This window comes from Xyrauchen texanus, chromosome 10 (genome assembly GCF_025860055.1).
Source record: "Xyrauchen texanus isolate HMW12.3.18 chromosome 10, RBS_HiC_50CHRs, whole genome shotgun sequence".
Taxonomy (NCBI): Eukaryota; Metazoa; Chordata; class Actinopteri; order Cypriniformes; family Catostomidae; genus Xyrauchen; species Xyrauchen texanus.
Window position 1 is genome coordinate 20,662,714 of NC_068285.1, and position 15,978 is coordinate 20,678,691.

General features: G+C 40.6%; 1 protein-coding gene across 1 annotated transcript; it reads left to right on the forward strand.

Annotated features, from left to right (window-relative positions):
• Positions 1–23: 23 nt before the first annotated feature.
• On the forward strand, positions 24–15,686 carry LOC127650532 (claspin-like). The gene is made up of 24 exons (XM_052135993.1): positions 24–205; positions 684–783; positions 965–1,305; positions 1,410–1,565; positions 1,669–1,725; positions 1,825–1,897; positions 2,011–2,113; positions 2,204–2,742; positions 2,885–3,073; positions 3,163–3,320; positions 3,491–3,678; positions 3,759–3,811; positions 3,901–4,085; positions 5,156–5,681; positions 5,785–5,845; positions 5,958–6,063; positions 7,426–7,535; positions 7,698–7,859; positions 13,831–13,952; positions 14,124–14,251; positions 14,326–14,452; positions 14,636–14,712; positions 14,936–15,097; positions 15,456–15,686. Exons 1-24 carry the CDS (start codon positions 182–184, stop codon positions 15,570–15,572), a joined length of 3,864 nt encoding a protein of 1,287 aa, XP_051991953.1. The 5' UTR covers positions 24–181; the 3' UTR covers positions 15,573–15,686.
• Positions 15,687–15,978: the final 292 nt, after the last annotated feature.

Below are 15,978 nucleotides of genomic sequence, written 5' to 3' on the forward strand. Positions count from 1 at the left end.
CAGCCATCGGGCGGGAGATGATATATACGTTTTGGCATAGTAAAACTAACATTTATAAAAATACTTTGTTTAAAGTACAGATATTGCGTTTTCTACGTTTATTTGTCTTTGGGGTGGCTGGTGTGTGCAGTTGATGTGGTTTTGTTTTGTACCGATTAAAGCTCAAGAGTCGACCTAAAAGATGAGCTCCCTTGTCTCTGAGCGGGTAACGTATCTGAACATAATCAATTGAATAACTTAAATTATATTTGGAAAATAACTGCATTTGTTGAACATGTTCAAATGGATAACTAATTCGCCCAAACACGTGAAAGACATTTGAATGAATCGAACAGGCTGTTGACATTTAGCTAGCCAGCTTAGCTATTCATCCTGTCCTCTGTAACAAGCAACAACAGGCTTTCAAGGCCAGAGGAATAGTGTCTGTATTTGCTTTTCTTCCCTTATCTTTCCAAAATTGTAGAATTAATTTTCTTATATATGTGTTTATTATTGTGTGCTTTCTGGTTGGTACTCCTAATATATTAAGTTATCATCACAGTGTAATAATTGTATTGTCTTGAGATTGCAAAGAATGCATAATTCTGTAAATTATCAATTTTCGTGTTATTTTTGCAATTGATACTCTCAGGATAGTAGGATGAACTCTAAAACCTATTTGAAATGAATGTTGTCATTTATAGCCAGTAGATATCTTGGCTGAGAGAGATTCAGACAGTGGAATGGGCTCACCAATGGAGGAGGCTGTGACTGTCACCAACATGGTCACGGAGGAGCAGCAAGGTATGTAAGGGTTTGGAAAATGTTTTTAGGTTTCAACAGAACCACATTTGAAAGTGCATTTCCCTTTTACCTGCCTCTCGCTGTTTTTTTTTTATTAGTTCCAATGATCCAGTTGCAAAATGAGATGTAGCAATGTATCCTGCTCTCTCTTTTTCACTTCTGATTTGTTGTCCTCACCTAGATTCAGATGAGGAAATAGCAGTGAGTCGGAAGGGACGCTCTCGAAAGGCACTGCAGGACAGCGACAGTGATGGAGAGCAAGAAGATGTTGGAATGGCAAAAGCTCTGCTCCTGTCAGAGTCCAGCGATGAGGAGACAAAGACCATTGAGACCGAGGGCATCAAAAAAAAGCGGGGGAATAGAATATCCCGCATCTCAAAGGATAGCGATGCGAGTGAGCCAGAGAAAGATGATGTTCAAGTCAAGCAAAAAGAAAAGAAAAAGAGGGAGAAGTCACAAAGACGCAAAGAAAAAGAGAAGCGCAATGTTGCCCTTGTGAAGCGACTGAAAGAAAAAAATGAAGTGAGTGTTTTTAGAGGACAAGAACATTTCACTGTGACCCTCTAATAGTGGTTTTTTTTTTTCTTTTTTATTTATATATAATTTCACATGATTTCTGGTTTCAGGATCCCCTTCCACTCAAAGCACTTAATGACAGTGGTTGTCTGCTGGGAGACCCTGATCTATTTGATGCCCAGCTGGAGGAAGATTCTGAACAACTGTTGGATGAAGAGTCTCTGGATGCCATCCGATCAGCTGTGAAAAAGAAGGCTAAACACAAAGTGAGGGCAGAATTTAATTTTCTATTTTTAACCTTGACAAGACCTAGATCTTCCACTAGAGCCTTGCAGCACCAATTATTGCCTTTTTTCCCCTTATCTACAGCCTCATGTTTCTGAGTTCAGTGGCGACGAAGAACAGGAGAATAAACCACAGCGAAAGGTGGATGTTTAATTATGGTGATACTATCTCATTGATTTTGTTTATGTGTAGCTTAACAAAATGCCAAACATTTATTTTCTGAATAAATTGTCTGCTCAGGAGAGGAAAGCAGCGAAAGCCAGCAAGGAGGCACTCAAACAGCTCCACAGTGAAAGTCAGAGACTAGTGCGAGGTCAGTGATCCATCACATCCCTTCAACACTGAAATAAAATCTCTGCTAAATGTGGAACACACTCTTGTTTATTGTCTCAGAATCTCTTGTTTCTTTATTTGCTGTTTTTGCAGAGTCCATGGTCAGTCTGCCATATTACATGCCAGAGCCCAAGAGTATAGACCAGTTCTTTAAGAGAAGACCTCGCCCAGAGGGATCTGCCATGGCTTTGCTAAAGTATGACTTTTAGCCACTTCTATTTCACTCTAGTTTGTCCTGTTTCCATTTAGAGGAATTAACCCAAATATTTTGTCATCTGTCCTCAAGGTCTGCCAAGTACCAGGCTTGTATATTAAAAGCCAGTGCAGCACCACCTCCAGATCAAACCAAAACCTCTCAGCACATGCCTGAGCAGGACACAAGCCCTCAGACAGACTTCTCTGTGGTGTGCAAAAACCAGTCATCCACCACATCCCTGCCTCTAACAGACACAACCATTAGCACTAATGAAGGAGAATCACAAACCTATGTTAACTCTACTGAAACACAAGCAGAACCTGAAATATGCACTGTTGAACCCAAAACTGTGGGTGAAGAAAGAGACACTCTCACTGAGAAGGAAATCAAGGGAGTTGAATTTTCAGATCAGGCAAAGCAAATGGTCTCAGCTGAGCAGGCCCAGACTGGTGCTGAGGTTTCTGTGCAGGCAGGACCTCCTATTATCAATCCTGAACCAGAGGTGCTCAAACCTCGGAAAGATAAGCTGACTAGGCTAAGAGAGCTTGGTCTAGATCCTCCTCCTGTGGCAAAACTGTGTGCTGATGATGGGGCTTTTGTTCAGCTGGAGCCACCTCAGGAAAACCCAGGTGACATTGTAGAAATGGCATGATTATGGTGATAGCCTGATTCCATGGTCTAGCTGATTTTGAATATGTAGGTTTGTACATCCTTGGCCCTTTCCCACAAATTAATCATTTTCTTATGTATGTGTGTGTTTATGCGATGCAGCTTTAAAAGCACTACAAGAACGGTTCATGAAGCATATCCAGCCTGCTCCTCGTACTAAAGGGGAGCGCATTTTGAAGCTTAATGTGGTGAGAAAAGAGAGTACCCCTTCTGGACAGGAAGAACTTCTCTCTGAATCAATCATGATCACAGTCAATGAGGGAAAGGAGGAGCCTGCAAATGCCAAACCAGGTACAATCACTACATTTTCTGCAATGCTTTCACCTATAAAAGCTTCTTTTTATCATATTTGTAGATAATGTATTCATCTTTCTTTGTAGGTGAGAAGCTGGTTCTGTTGAAATCTCGTTTGCAGCAGGCCATGGCCATCCGCAGAAAGGAGGAAAGGGAGCGAAGAGCTGCTCTGTATCGCCTTGACAATGAGGATTGCGAAGAGGAGGAAGAGGAAGCAGAGATGACTGAGTCAGAGGATGAAGAGGTACCAGCTATAGGCATTACTTTGGACTGTCATTGCAGGATATCTTTCAAAATATTACTTAACATTTCCACTCGTTAAAGAAACATAGTTTTGCTTGACTACAAATAGCTGATAGCAAATAGTTTTGTAAATATTTAAAATTGTATTTGCTTTGTTTCATTTAATTTCAGGGAGTTGATGAGTTGTTAGGTGGTGGTGATGCTGAGGAAGAAGAAACTGAGGCAGCGGAGGAGGAGGAAGATGATGAAGTTTCACTGAAAACATGCCCCTCCCCTGACTTTAAAAGTCCCTCTCCTACTCCAGCAGAAAATGATGGGACACTCATGCTGTTTGCTGGCAACTCCTGCTCCCGCACTGGGTATGTGTTTATTATGGAGTATGAATGTGTTGCAGTGTATTTTTTTAGTTCATACTAAGTGAATGTGCCTTTCTGTCCAGGGATGGATTGAGAAGATCAGGACCAGCTGGCCATGAAACCAACAATAAAATGGGTGAGTGCAAATGCGTTTATTAGACCCTTCAAGTTGGTATTTTGCCTGCAAGTATGTAGATTTAAAATAAAAATCTGTTGTCTTCACAGAGGAGGATGACACTCTTTCACTGGCTAAGGACAGCAGTCATAACAGTAGCTTTGAGCTTATGAGCTCAATGATCCCGTCATATCAGCCAGTCAGTAGAGCTGCAGGCAGGGGCCTGTCAGCCAGTGCTTTCCGCTCTCCCTCCCCCTGCTTCTTCAGACCCAGCTTCCTCGGCTCTGCCTCAAAGGTGAGACACTCTCCATTTGCTATTTAGGGGTTATCATATGACCTGTATTTGCAGTCTCTAAATCTCAGGCCCCCTTTACACCTAACATAAACATGTGTTTTTTGTGATCAGATCACGAACGGTTCACGCTCGATTAAATGACAGGTGTAAATGCACCCACAATGAGTTTTGATCGGATTGTGATTGAATCACTGAAACCACTTTCGGAGATGGTCTGGAACAGATTCTGACCACATTCAAAGAATGTGTAAGTGCAAATGCGTTTTTGTTATCCGGATACAACTAAGCAAGTATTTAATTATGTGATGAGTTTATGCTACAGTCATCCATTGTTAAAGGACTATGTTGTGTGTTCCTGTCTTCTAATCATGCTCGTCACACATGAAACCATTCTTCACTCGTGTGTTTGAGATATAGCAAATTTAGCCAAGCACTGAACGTGAGACAAATATAATTAAATTTGTTTCAGTGACTTTATATTTGGCGGCTGCCAAATATGTTTTAATAATGGAAACACCCTAGTCTGTTAAAGCATTTGAATCATCCGTCAATGTTTATAAAATTAGCTCAACGACAGAATTTTCAGTTACCACAGACTCTGATGTAATATGCAAGTAGTGTTCTATTTTGCACAGGTTATTTTGATTGGATCTCCGTGATCACAGCGGAGATGCATTTGACTGCAGTGTAAATGCAATCCAGCTAAAGAATATCCGGATATGAAACAAATGTCAATGCATGGTGTATATGGGACCTGACATAATTTAGATTTTATTGCTGGTTTTTATCAAATGGAAATTTGGGTAAGAAAAAGCTTGAATAAATAAGTGCCTGATTAATAACAATAAAACTGGTCAGATTTTATATGCTCCAAATTGGTGTAACTTCAGATGGAAATGCTAAATGTGCAGCACTTTAAAAGCACTAAAAAGGCTGCTATACAAGAATTTCTTTTTAAAGGTTATACCATTTATGGGAGGTTCCTCCGCAATAAGTCAATATATAATAAATATGGGAATAAGCATTTAAGTATTGTTTAACTAGTTTATTTTTGTTCTTTCCATCCTCAGAGCTCGGGTAAGCTGTCCGAGCCCTCCCTCTCCCTCCCTGTCGAGGACTCTCAAGACCTTTATGCTCCATCTTCCCCGAGTGAGTCTGCCCTCCCTCCAGCAGGGGACTCTCAGGGTCGCTTCTCATTGGAGGAGGACACCCACTCCCAACTCCTGGATGCTGATGGCTTCCTAAATGTCGGTCCTCGTGGTGCACCCAGCCGCTCTCACAAACGGCAGCTTATACTAGACAGCCTGGATGAAAACGCCATGGATGCTAACATGGGTGAACTTTTAGGACTCTGCACAGGGGGCTTTGGCTCAGGGCAGAGCCAGCCTGGGGTCTCTCAGGTTGGGGCAGAGGATGAGCTGCTGGGGTTGTGCTCTGGAGCTTTTTCCACACAGCCTGGAGAACCAGCAGTCAGGCCCGGGGGGAAGAACAAGACCTTGGAGCCTGAGGAGCAAAGAGCGGAGTGTCATGGCAGCTCAGATGTAGACATGGACCAGCTGTTGGCTCTCTGCTCTGGCAAGTTCACAGGCAACCCATGTAAGACTTGGTCTCTGTTACATGTACTTTGGGGCAGTGTATAAGTGTTAAGCTTCTCGCACATTTTTATTTTACCTCTAACTAAATATTATACCTTTTTCAGCTGCTTCATCAGTGCGATCAGTCTCCAGTCCTGTCTTTGAAAAGCCATCTAAAACAAACAGGTACTGAAACGGATTTACATGGATTCTTGAAGCCTTGCAGATTTGTTCGTTTTTTTTTGTCACTCCAAATGTGTTTGCTTTATATACTCTTAATTTGTGCCCATATAAACAGGAAGAAGGACATCATGGAAGAACAACAAGAGGAGGAGGAGGAGGAGGAAGAGGAAGGTGACTGTGAGTTCCGGCTCCTGTCAGATATAGACAGCATCAGTGAAAAGGTCAGAAAGTACATGAAAGAAATGTTAACAGGGTTTCCGCGGGGCATTAAAAATAATTAAAAGTCATTAAATGGAGTTTGAGAAAATTAAGGCCTTAAATAGCATTAAAAAGCATTAAATGTTATTCCTACAGACATTAAAAATTAGATGGTTTTAAAAAAAAAAAAAAATAATTATTTTGAATATAGCCTTCACAATTAATAACTTTGATTTGCTGTCGCAAAATATGTACATTGGTACATAAACACGCGGATCCAGTTTGGTAATTGCCTCCGGCCGGTGTAAAATTGATGTAACGCCGGATGCTTGGACAGCGGCGAGCTGGGACCTGGAGGAGTTCGAACCGAGAACGTAAATTTAGTAAAGTTGCAAAGAAATGGGTAAGTGCAAATTCCAGCAAAAGTGGCTAGAAGACAAAGAATTTAGGACGTGGTTGCAGCCCGTTGGTTGTCAACATGGAGCCGTTAAATCTCATATGCAGTCCGATTGCCACAAATCGGCTGTAAAAGGCAGACAGCAATTAACTATCTCAAGTTACTTACCGACCAAGTAACATCTTCAGCAACTACTTCTACCACCACAACTGCTGCTGTAGTGACCACCGCTTCCAGCGGAGCCACTACCGAAGGAAAATCGATCGAACTTTGACCAGCGTTTGGTTGGAATGCGACGCTGCAGAATCCTTCAGAATGATGTCGATCAACTAGCTAAGCAGGCCAAAAACAAATCTTAACACACTCATGGCTCAAATGATTACAAAATCTAATACTATGAGAAATGAATTGAAAATTGAGTCAGAGTTGGAACTAAAAGTGAGCAAACTAAGGCACATGGGTTAATTCTCTTATTTACACAAAGTTAAAACTGTGTAATTTCTATAGCACTTGAATTTTGCATACATGGAGTTTGTGGTTCTAGTTGAAGGAGGTCACGTGTATTTGATTTACAATTTTCACAAACAGAAAACATAATGGCTTTTTTCCAGCCATGGACTGATTTTTCAGTATGCCTATAGCATTTAATATCTAGTTGATTGGTACCATGTTAAATTAAATTTGACATATCTGAAAATACATTTTTATATTTTAAGCTGTCTCCTGAGCCATTTCTAATTCAGTTCAGAGTGATACAGTTTATTTAAATTATGTAGCTATCGAAGATTATCATCATTGTCAATTTGAATGGTTAAATTGGAACGCGTGCGTGCGTGCGTGCATGTGTTACACGTGGTGGGTCATGTATGGCATTAAAAATGTTAAATTAGATTTGATGATACCTGCAGAAACCCTGGTTAAGTGCTTTTCTGTCTGCATGCTTTTGATATTGTTTTTGCCGTGTTAATAAACCTGTTTTTAAATTAAGGAGGAAAATGATGATGAATCGGATGCCGAGGAAGAGGAGAATGATAATGAAGAGGAGGAGGAAGAAGAAAGAGAAGCAGTCTTTGGGCCACGCCCTGGCAAAAAGAAAATGTAGGTCTAATCTAAACATTTTAAAGACTTTTAATGTACATTTGTTCTACTTGTCAAGAGTTTGAGAAATATTTTATTGACTGGTATTGCAAGTTGTTTTCACTTGAAAATCAAGGATGTTTAACATTTTTTAATTTGCTGGATCTGATCTCGTTCCATTAGACGCCTGGCAGAGTTTGTAGATTCAGAGGCAGAGCTTTCTGGCAGTGAGGTATGCAGTGAGGATGAGGATGATGATGGCATTGATGAGTATGAGGATGAAGACATACAGGAAGAGCTGCCATCAGATGAGGAACTGATGGACCAAGTCAACAAAATTCACATGTAAGAAATGATATCTTTAACTTCCACTGAATTTCATGTTTTAGTGGGTGGTGGAACAGGCAAGTACTTGTTCACCTAATTGACAAAGCAGTTGAGATGACTGATATATATATATAATATAGATCTGGATTGCTCATGACGTCATAAAAGTGGAGCCACTGCACTGCCATATTGCTATGCCCAAACATTCCAATGTCCGTATTGACTTAATAGGAAATCATCTCATTTCACAGAGTAACCATTAGTCATTCAATCACTGATTTTATATCTGAAATCTGCATGTACATCCCTATATCGTAAGTGTCCAAGACTTGTAATTATTTAAAGTTGGGTATTTTACCCGTTTCTTGAAAACCTCAAAAAGCGGTGCGCTTTTTGTGAGCGAAAATAAATACAAAGCAGTACCAAAAAGCATGTTGACTACTTGAACATAAATTTTACTCTACTTTCTTTCTGGCCAGCAAATTTCTCAATGACTCTCTGATTATAGTCAGTCATCTCAGTTACAAGTCTCTTTTCCATGGAGAGCAATGCCAGTGCATTCAGCCTCTCCTGGGTCATGGTGTTTCTGAGAAAAGTTTTTATTCTTTTCAAGGTTGAGAAGCACCTCTCAGCTTCAGCCGTGGTCATGGGTGTGGTAATGAGAACTTTTAGGAGAGTCACAGTTTAGGAAAAGACTTCTTTGAGATTATTCTCCATAAACAGCTGGAATAGGTCCACAGCACCATGGCAGGCTTTGAATTCTTCCTTGCTGTAGATGAGACTGAGCTCTGTTTTCAGCTTGCTTCCACTGAGCATCGGGTACGCTTTCATGGTGCTGCTCAATGCATCTTCAGGAAAGGTATCCTTGTACTCGTCAAACCTGTCCCCCTGCAACAAGGTGACACAGACAAGGTGGTCTGTGAAGGAGAAATGCTCCCTAGTGTGTCCCAAGAACACAGACCTATATATATTTATTTATTTATCTCTCTCTCTCTCTCTCTCTATATATATATATATATATATATATATATATTATACACACTCACCTAAAGGATTATTAGGAACACCTGTTCAATTTCTCATTAATGCAATTATCTAATCAACCAATCACATGGCAGTTGCTTCAATGCATTTAGGGGTGTGGTCCTGGTCAAGACAATCTCCTGAACTCCAAACTGAATGTCAGAATGGGAAAGAAAGGTGATTTAAGCAATTTTGAGCGTGGCATGGTTGTTGGTGCCAGACGGGCCGGTCTGAGTATTTCACAATCTGCTCAGTTACTGGGATTTCCACACACAACCATTTCTAGGGTTTACAAAGAATGGTGTGAAAAGGGAAAAACATCCAGTATGCGGCAGTCCTGTGGGCGAAAATGCCTTGTTGATGCTAGAGGTCAGAGGAGAATGGGCCGACTGATTCAAGCTGATAGAAGAGCAACTTTCCTGAAATAACCACTCGTTACAACCGAGGTATGCAGCAAAGCATTTGTGAAGCCACAACATGCACAACCTTGAGGCGGATGGGCTACAACAGCAGAAGACCCCACCGGGTACCACTCATCTCCACTACAAATAGGAAAAAGAGGCTACAATTTGCAAGAGCTCACCAAAATTGGACTGTTGAATGAGTCTGAGTCTCGATTTCTGTTGAGACATTCAGATTTTGGCGTAAACAGAATGAGAACATGGATCCATCATGCCTTGTTACCAATGTGCAGGCTGGTGGTGGTGGTGTAATGGTGTGGGGGATGTTTTCTTGGCACACTTTAGGCCCCTTAGTGCCAATTGGGCATCGTTTAAATGCCACGGCCTACCTGAGCATTGTTTCTGACCATGTCCATCCCTTTATGGCCACCATGTACCCATCCTCTGATGGCTACTTCCAGCAGGATAATGCACCATGTCACAAAACTCGAATCATTTCAAATTGGTTTCTTGAACATGAAAATGAGTTCACTGTACTAAAATGGCCCCCACAGTCACCAGATCTCAACCCAATAGAGCATCTTTGGGATGTGGTGGAACGGGAGCTTCGTGCCCTGGATGTGCATCCCACAAATCTCCATCAACTGCAAGATGCTATCCTATCAATATGGGCCAACATTTCTAAAGAATGCTTTCAGCACCTTGTTGAATCAGTGCCACATAGAATTAAGGCAGTTCTGAAGGTGAAAGGGGGTCAAACACCGTATTAGTATGGTGTTCCTAATAATCCTTTAAGTGAGTGTATATGTGTAAAGTAAGGTAGTAACCTGGAGTAGGCCACTAGTTGTCACAGTTGCAATGACTTTCAAAATAAAAATAGAGCCATTTGAGTTTTTGTCCCATACAAGACAGTAGTTTTTGGTGGCTTCATATTTCATTTGATCATTTATTTTTATGTTGCCAATTTATAATTTTTGGGATGCTGTTGTATAATATTAAAATTATGATTTTTGTAAGGATTTATACCAAACAAAAAATGTTTTCTTGAGTCTGTAGAATATGATATGTGGGCAGGACATATCAAAAATCTATAACAAACTCACCTCTGCTGCAATCCTTTCACGCTCTTCTGGTCTGAGCGCCCGGCACCTCTTTATTGGCCGAAAACCACTGCTTTGCTCACCAATGGAATGGAGAGAGTTTCCTTTTTTTTTTTTTCTTCCAGCGAACGCCTTGTGAAAAGTTTTTTTGTAAATAAATGACAGAGTTTGGTTTAACTGCTGCCAATATCTCTGCGAAAGTGATCAGCCTAGCAAAGTTTTGGCGGAGTCGCATGCGCACTCGCAGTAGTGGCCAAGAGCGTAAAGTTGAATGACAGCTGACGAGAACCAATCAGATTGGATAAAATAACATGTTTCCAATTCTGACTCACCAGGGACGCAGCAACCTGCGCCTGGAGGAGAATCTTTAAGAAACCAATTAGAGACCAGCTTCAGGTCACATGCTGCCCGAAAATTTAAGGACTCCGATAGACATCCATTTGTCTGGCGTCCCTCGTCCATGAAACCGCATGAAACATATTGAAAAACATAGAAAATAGTTAACCGATTAAAGACAGTTTTTATTAAATACTGAGGCACTTACTACCAGCCTGCACATCGTATGAGTAAACTATTTTATTTTTTTATTTTTATTTCATTTTTTTATTCATGTATATTTCTGGAATTTTGATGGGGCAGCGCCCCAGCGCCCTCTATTGACAAGCCGCCACTGCTTTATCATACAGTATACCTCTAACAAACTTCATCAATGAACAGATAATCTGAATATAAAAAAGTACACTGAAACTGATGGAAGATACAAACATTTTCAGAGTTCTTTATTGTGAACATTGAAGTGTTTGTTCGGAGCTACTTGTTTTATGTTTTCATCAAAAAGTGACTTGTTCTTGTGGTCACTTAAATAAGAGTACTCTCTTCCTCTCTCACGTGCAGCTGGCGCTGAGATTGATGGAGGATATACAAAGCAAAGTTGGTTAAAATGTAACTTATAATCTAGGTTTAAATGGCAAATGAACAGGTATGACATGTGTACAGAGAGCGCTTCAATATGAAAACATTCAAATCATTTAAGGCGAATTAGAAATCCCTGTCTGACTTTTTTAAAGACTTTTCGGAGATAAAGATATATTGTCACCCTAAACAAGCAGATATTACAGCTTTTCCTACTTTCATTACCGCTTGTAGACCGTTTTGATGCTTCCTTTTGGTGACCGTTGTGCTGCATTGATAGACTTTAACACTTAAGTAACAGCCAGTATCTGGTGTGACCATCAGCTGCATGAAGTACTGCAGTGCATCTCCTCTTCATGGACTGCACCAGATTTGCCAATTCTTGCTGTGAGGTGTTACCCCACTCTTCCACCAAGGCACTTGCAAGTTCTGGGGGTAATGGCCCTAGTCCTCACCCTCTGATTCAACAGGTCCCTGACATGCTCAATGGTATTGAGTTCCGGGCCCTTCGCCGGCCATGGCAGAACTCAGACATTCCTGTCTTGCAGGAAATCATGCACAGGATGAGCAGTATGGCTGGTGGCATTGTCATGCTTGAGGGTCATGAGGGAGGAGGATGTCTTCCCTGTAATGCACCTGGTTGAGATTCCCTGCAATGGACCCTCCACCTCCAAATCTATTCCAATCCAGAGTACAGGCCTCGGTGTAAAGCTCGTTCCTTCGGAAATAAATGAGAGTCCGACAATCACCCCTGGTGAGACAAAACCACGACTCGTCAGTGAAGATCACTTTTTGCCAGTCCTGTTTGGTCCAGCAACGGTGGGTTTGTGCACATAAACAACATTGTTGCTGGTGATGTCTGGTAAAGACCTGCCTTACAACAGGCTTACAAGCCCTCAGTCCAGCCTATTGCAGACAATATGAGCACTGATGGAGGGATTGTGTGTTACTGGTGTAACTCGGGCAGTTGATGTTGCCATCCTGTACCTGTCCTGCTGGTGTGATATTCGGATGTACCGATCAAGTGTTATTACATGTGGTCTGCCACTGCGTGGATGATCAGCTGTCCTTCCTGTCTCCCTGTAGCGCTGTCTTGCAATTTATTTCCCTGGCCGTATCTGCAGTCCTCATGCCTCCATGCAGCATGCCACCATGCAGCACGTTCAAGCAGATGAGCAGGGACCCTGGGCATCTTACTTTTGGTGTTTTTCTGAGTCAGTAGAAAGATCTCTATAGTGTCGTAAGTTTTTATATTTGTGACATTAATTGCCTACCGTCTGTAAGCTGTTAGTGTCTTAAATGAACACACCTGTGGAACAGTCATTTATGGTTCATTGAACAAGCATTAAAAACATGGTTTAGACCCTTTACAATAAAGATCTGTAAAGTTATTTGGATTTCTACAAAATTATCTTTAAAATACAGTGTCCTGAAAAAGTATGTTTGTTTCTTTTGCTGAGTTTATCTCTATATATCTATCCATCTATATATCAGTGGTTGAGATGCTTGTCTGGTATGTTTGCATTTTACAGTTAAATGTAGATGTGTGTATGTTGATTGCTGCCACAGACGTTTACATTTTTGCAACATAAACATGCCACAAGAGGGAGCTATTTACCAATCTAGGTTGGTTTCCACTGGTACTTTATTTAATCTCAAGAAGTGTTGTCTTAATGGGATTGTTGACACAAAAATGAAAACTCTCATTATTTACTCGCCCTGATGATATCCCAGATGTCTGACTTTCTTCACCAGAACACATTTAAAGAAAAATATAATAGTTCAGTAAGTTCTTAAAATGCAAGTGAATGGAGATTTCTCTTCTGAAGCTCCAAAAATCACAGACCGTCAGCATAAACGTCATCCATACGACACCAGCTGTTAAATTAATGCCCTCTAGTCACACAATCACTTTTGGTGCAAGGAAAAAAAAAAAATGTTTAAGTATTTTTATTTATTTTTTTACTCTCATGCTTCCGGCCAGCAGTGGTGTGCACATGACTTACCGGTAATCGCATTGGCTTTTGAAACACGTAAGAACTGAGGCATGTGCGTCACAGCTGGAAGAACAGCACTGTGTACAAGTGAGTAGGAGGAATGCTGTACAGTAGATTAGTTGTTTTTGGTTTAGATCTGTTATTATCTGTTTCTTTACTCATAATGGTGCTCGTCCTTTGTGCTCATCCTGGATGTCTCAACCAGGTGGAGAATGTGAGATTACATCTGTATCATGGCAACGTGAATATGTCGCACAAGAAACCACTTGATCTCAACATTCATTAAGTGATTGTATTGCTTTAGAAGACATTAATTTAAAGGCTGGAGAAATCTCCAATCACTTGCTTTTTGAGGACCTAATGAGCTACGATATTGTTCTGTTTTTCTTTATTCTGATAAAGAAAGAAAGTCATACATATTTGGGATATCATGAGGGTGAGTAAATAATTAGATTTTTGGGTTAACAATCCCTTTGAGCCTGATTTCTTTTAGACATAATAACTGTGCATTGTCAGAAACAGCAGGAATGTGTAACTCATGAGGTTCACTCAATAGGAAACAGGTCTTGGATGATGATAAAAGAAGACTGCGATTGTATCAGGAGCGTTACCTTGCTGATGGAGACCTGCACTCTGATGGACCCGGAAGAGCTCGCCGCTTCCGATGGAAAAACATCGGTGAGTACATACATTTAAAGGTCTTCTTCAGTATGCTGCTATTGAAAGCTGCAAAGTTGATTTTTGCTTGTGTTAGCCAAAGGGCGAAAATTATGTAAATAAGTAAACCATGTGATAAATGTGTTAGAAGTGCTTTCATGAAGTTTATTAATGTGTTTTTGTGTTGACCAGATGATAACTTTGAGTTTGGTGGAATGGGTCCTGATGGAGATGAGGAACAGGAGGATGAAGAAGTGGATCAATTGGAGTTACAAAGACGTAAAGAGCGGCTAGAGAGGGAGCAGTGGATAAGAGAGCAGGTGTGTGTAAAAAGGAATTTGATGTTGTGTTTGACTGTGTGCACGTGTCTGACGTGTCACATCCTGTTCTGTAGATTGAAGCTCAGGCCAAAAAGGGTAAAGCTGTAGAAGACCCAGAAGATGAAGAAAAGGTTGGAGAGGAGGACAGTCAGTTTATGAAGCTGGCCAAGAAGCTAACTGCCAAGACCCTTCAAAAGAAAGGTACATATTGGTAGTATACATACAGCATGGGCTTAAACTTTTTTTTCAAGATTGTAGGTTGAAATTTAAATATGTATCTAAAAGAGATGTTATGTTTCGGATGCTGTGATCACTGACATTAATTAGAAACGTTTAAAGTTTATTATTGTTTAAATCAGTTTTTTTCCTCTAACCTGTTTATAGATAATCCAGCTGTTCCTCTGCAAGAGAAGGCAGCTCTCAATACCAACCAGTTCAGAAAACCATTACAGCCCACTGTGGTCAGTACCCACACCACTTCTCTCCACACTCTACCGAGTTGTGCTTCCTGTGTGATTTGAACTTGCAGCATATTGGGAAAACTGCGCAGTGTTCATAGATTTTAGAGTTTATTATTATTGTCTTCTTGCCACAGCAACACCATTGTAAGTGTGCTCCTGATTGCTCAAAAGATGAAAATACTGTCACATATTTTTTAATTATAACTTGTGTTTTTATCTCCAGGTCAAAAGAGGCTCATTACTCAGTCAGCCTCGAGCAATGTTGCAAAAGTTAGCCAACATCTCTGACAGCAACCCCTTAGCCCCTCGAAATTCACGAGGTTTCCTCTTCCAAACCCTATCACCGGAAAGGGAGTCACCTGCATCAGAGGGACACAAAAAACAAGTAATTTTCTTTGAGGTTTGCTTATTGATATAACCGTAACATATGGGGAAATAGAGCTGAGGCTTTTTAGCAAAAGGAATGTTTTTAAGAGATTGCTGTGTTTTCTTTAAAAAGTTATTGCATGTAGTTAATAGCTCTACCAAAGGATGGCGCTGTAGTCTTAGAATAATAGAAATTAGAGAACTAGTTCAAGTGTCTTGGCACTAATGAATTAAAGGAACTTTTCCATGTCCAATAAAAATATGCATCTTAACTAGAGATATTAAAATATACATTATTAGTCCCCACGTATTGTACTGTATGATACAGTCCATTTCCTGTTGTAATTCTGAGTAAATAAACTTTGCTTATTCCACAGATTAAGAAACGAGGACAGATGGGCTCCTTGGCTCCTGCTGCCAAGCGACCATGTCTAGGGAACTCCCTCAAAGCCCCAGGACAACCACGAAGTATTTTCAGCTATCTGGAGAACTGAAGTTGCTTCTGACATCCCTAGTATTGTTGACAATTTATAATTTTTGATCCCACAAGCAAACCAAACCACATAATGACTTGGATGTGTTTCTATCATGTAAATATTGTGACCTCCTTTAAGTGATGAATTGTATTTGTTTTAAAAAAAAAAAATAATAAAGTGTATTTTAAATCATCATTGCTGTATATGTCTGTTGCCAATACTTCATGTATAAGCACGGAATCTCACAGCCACAGTTTCCTCCGCTGTCATGCTCCTCATGCATCATGTTGATAACAGTATGCTGGTGGGGTTTCAGGATCACTCTGAGAGGACCACCCTGGAGCTCTTGGCACACTCCCTCAGACTACAAATTCATCCTTTCTCACCTGCTCAAACTCGTTGTTGAGTTAACTGATGTTTAACC

Coding starts and splice junctions, on each gene's coding strand:
- LOC127650532 (XM_052135993.1), top strand. CDS start 182: ATGAGCTCCCTTGTCTCTGAGCGG. Junction 1,726..1,824: donor AGAATAAACCACAGCGAAAG/GTGGATGTTTAA, acceptor TTGTCTGCTCAG/GAGAGGAAAGCAGCGAAAGC. Junction 4,086..5,155: donor TCCTCGGCTCTGCCTCAAAG/GTGAGACACTCT, acceptor TTCCATCCTCAG/AGCTCGGGTAAGCTGTCCGA.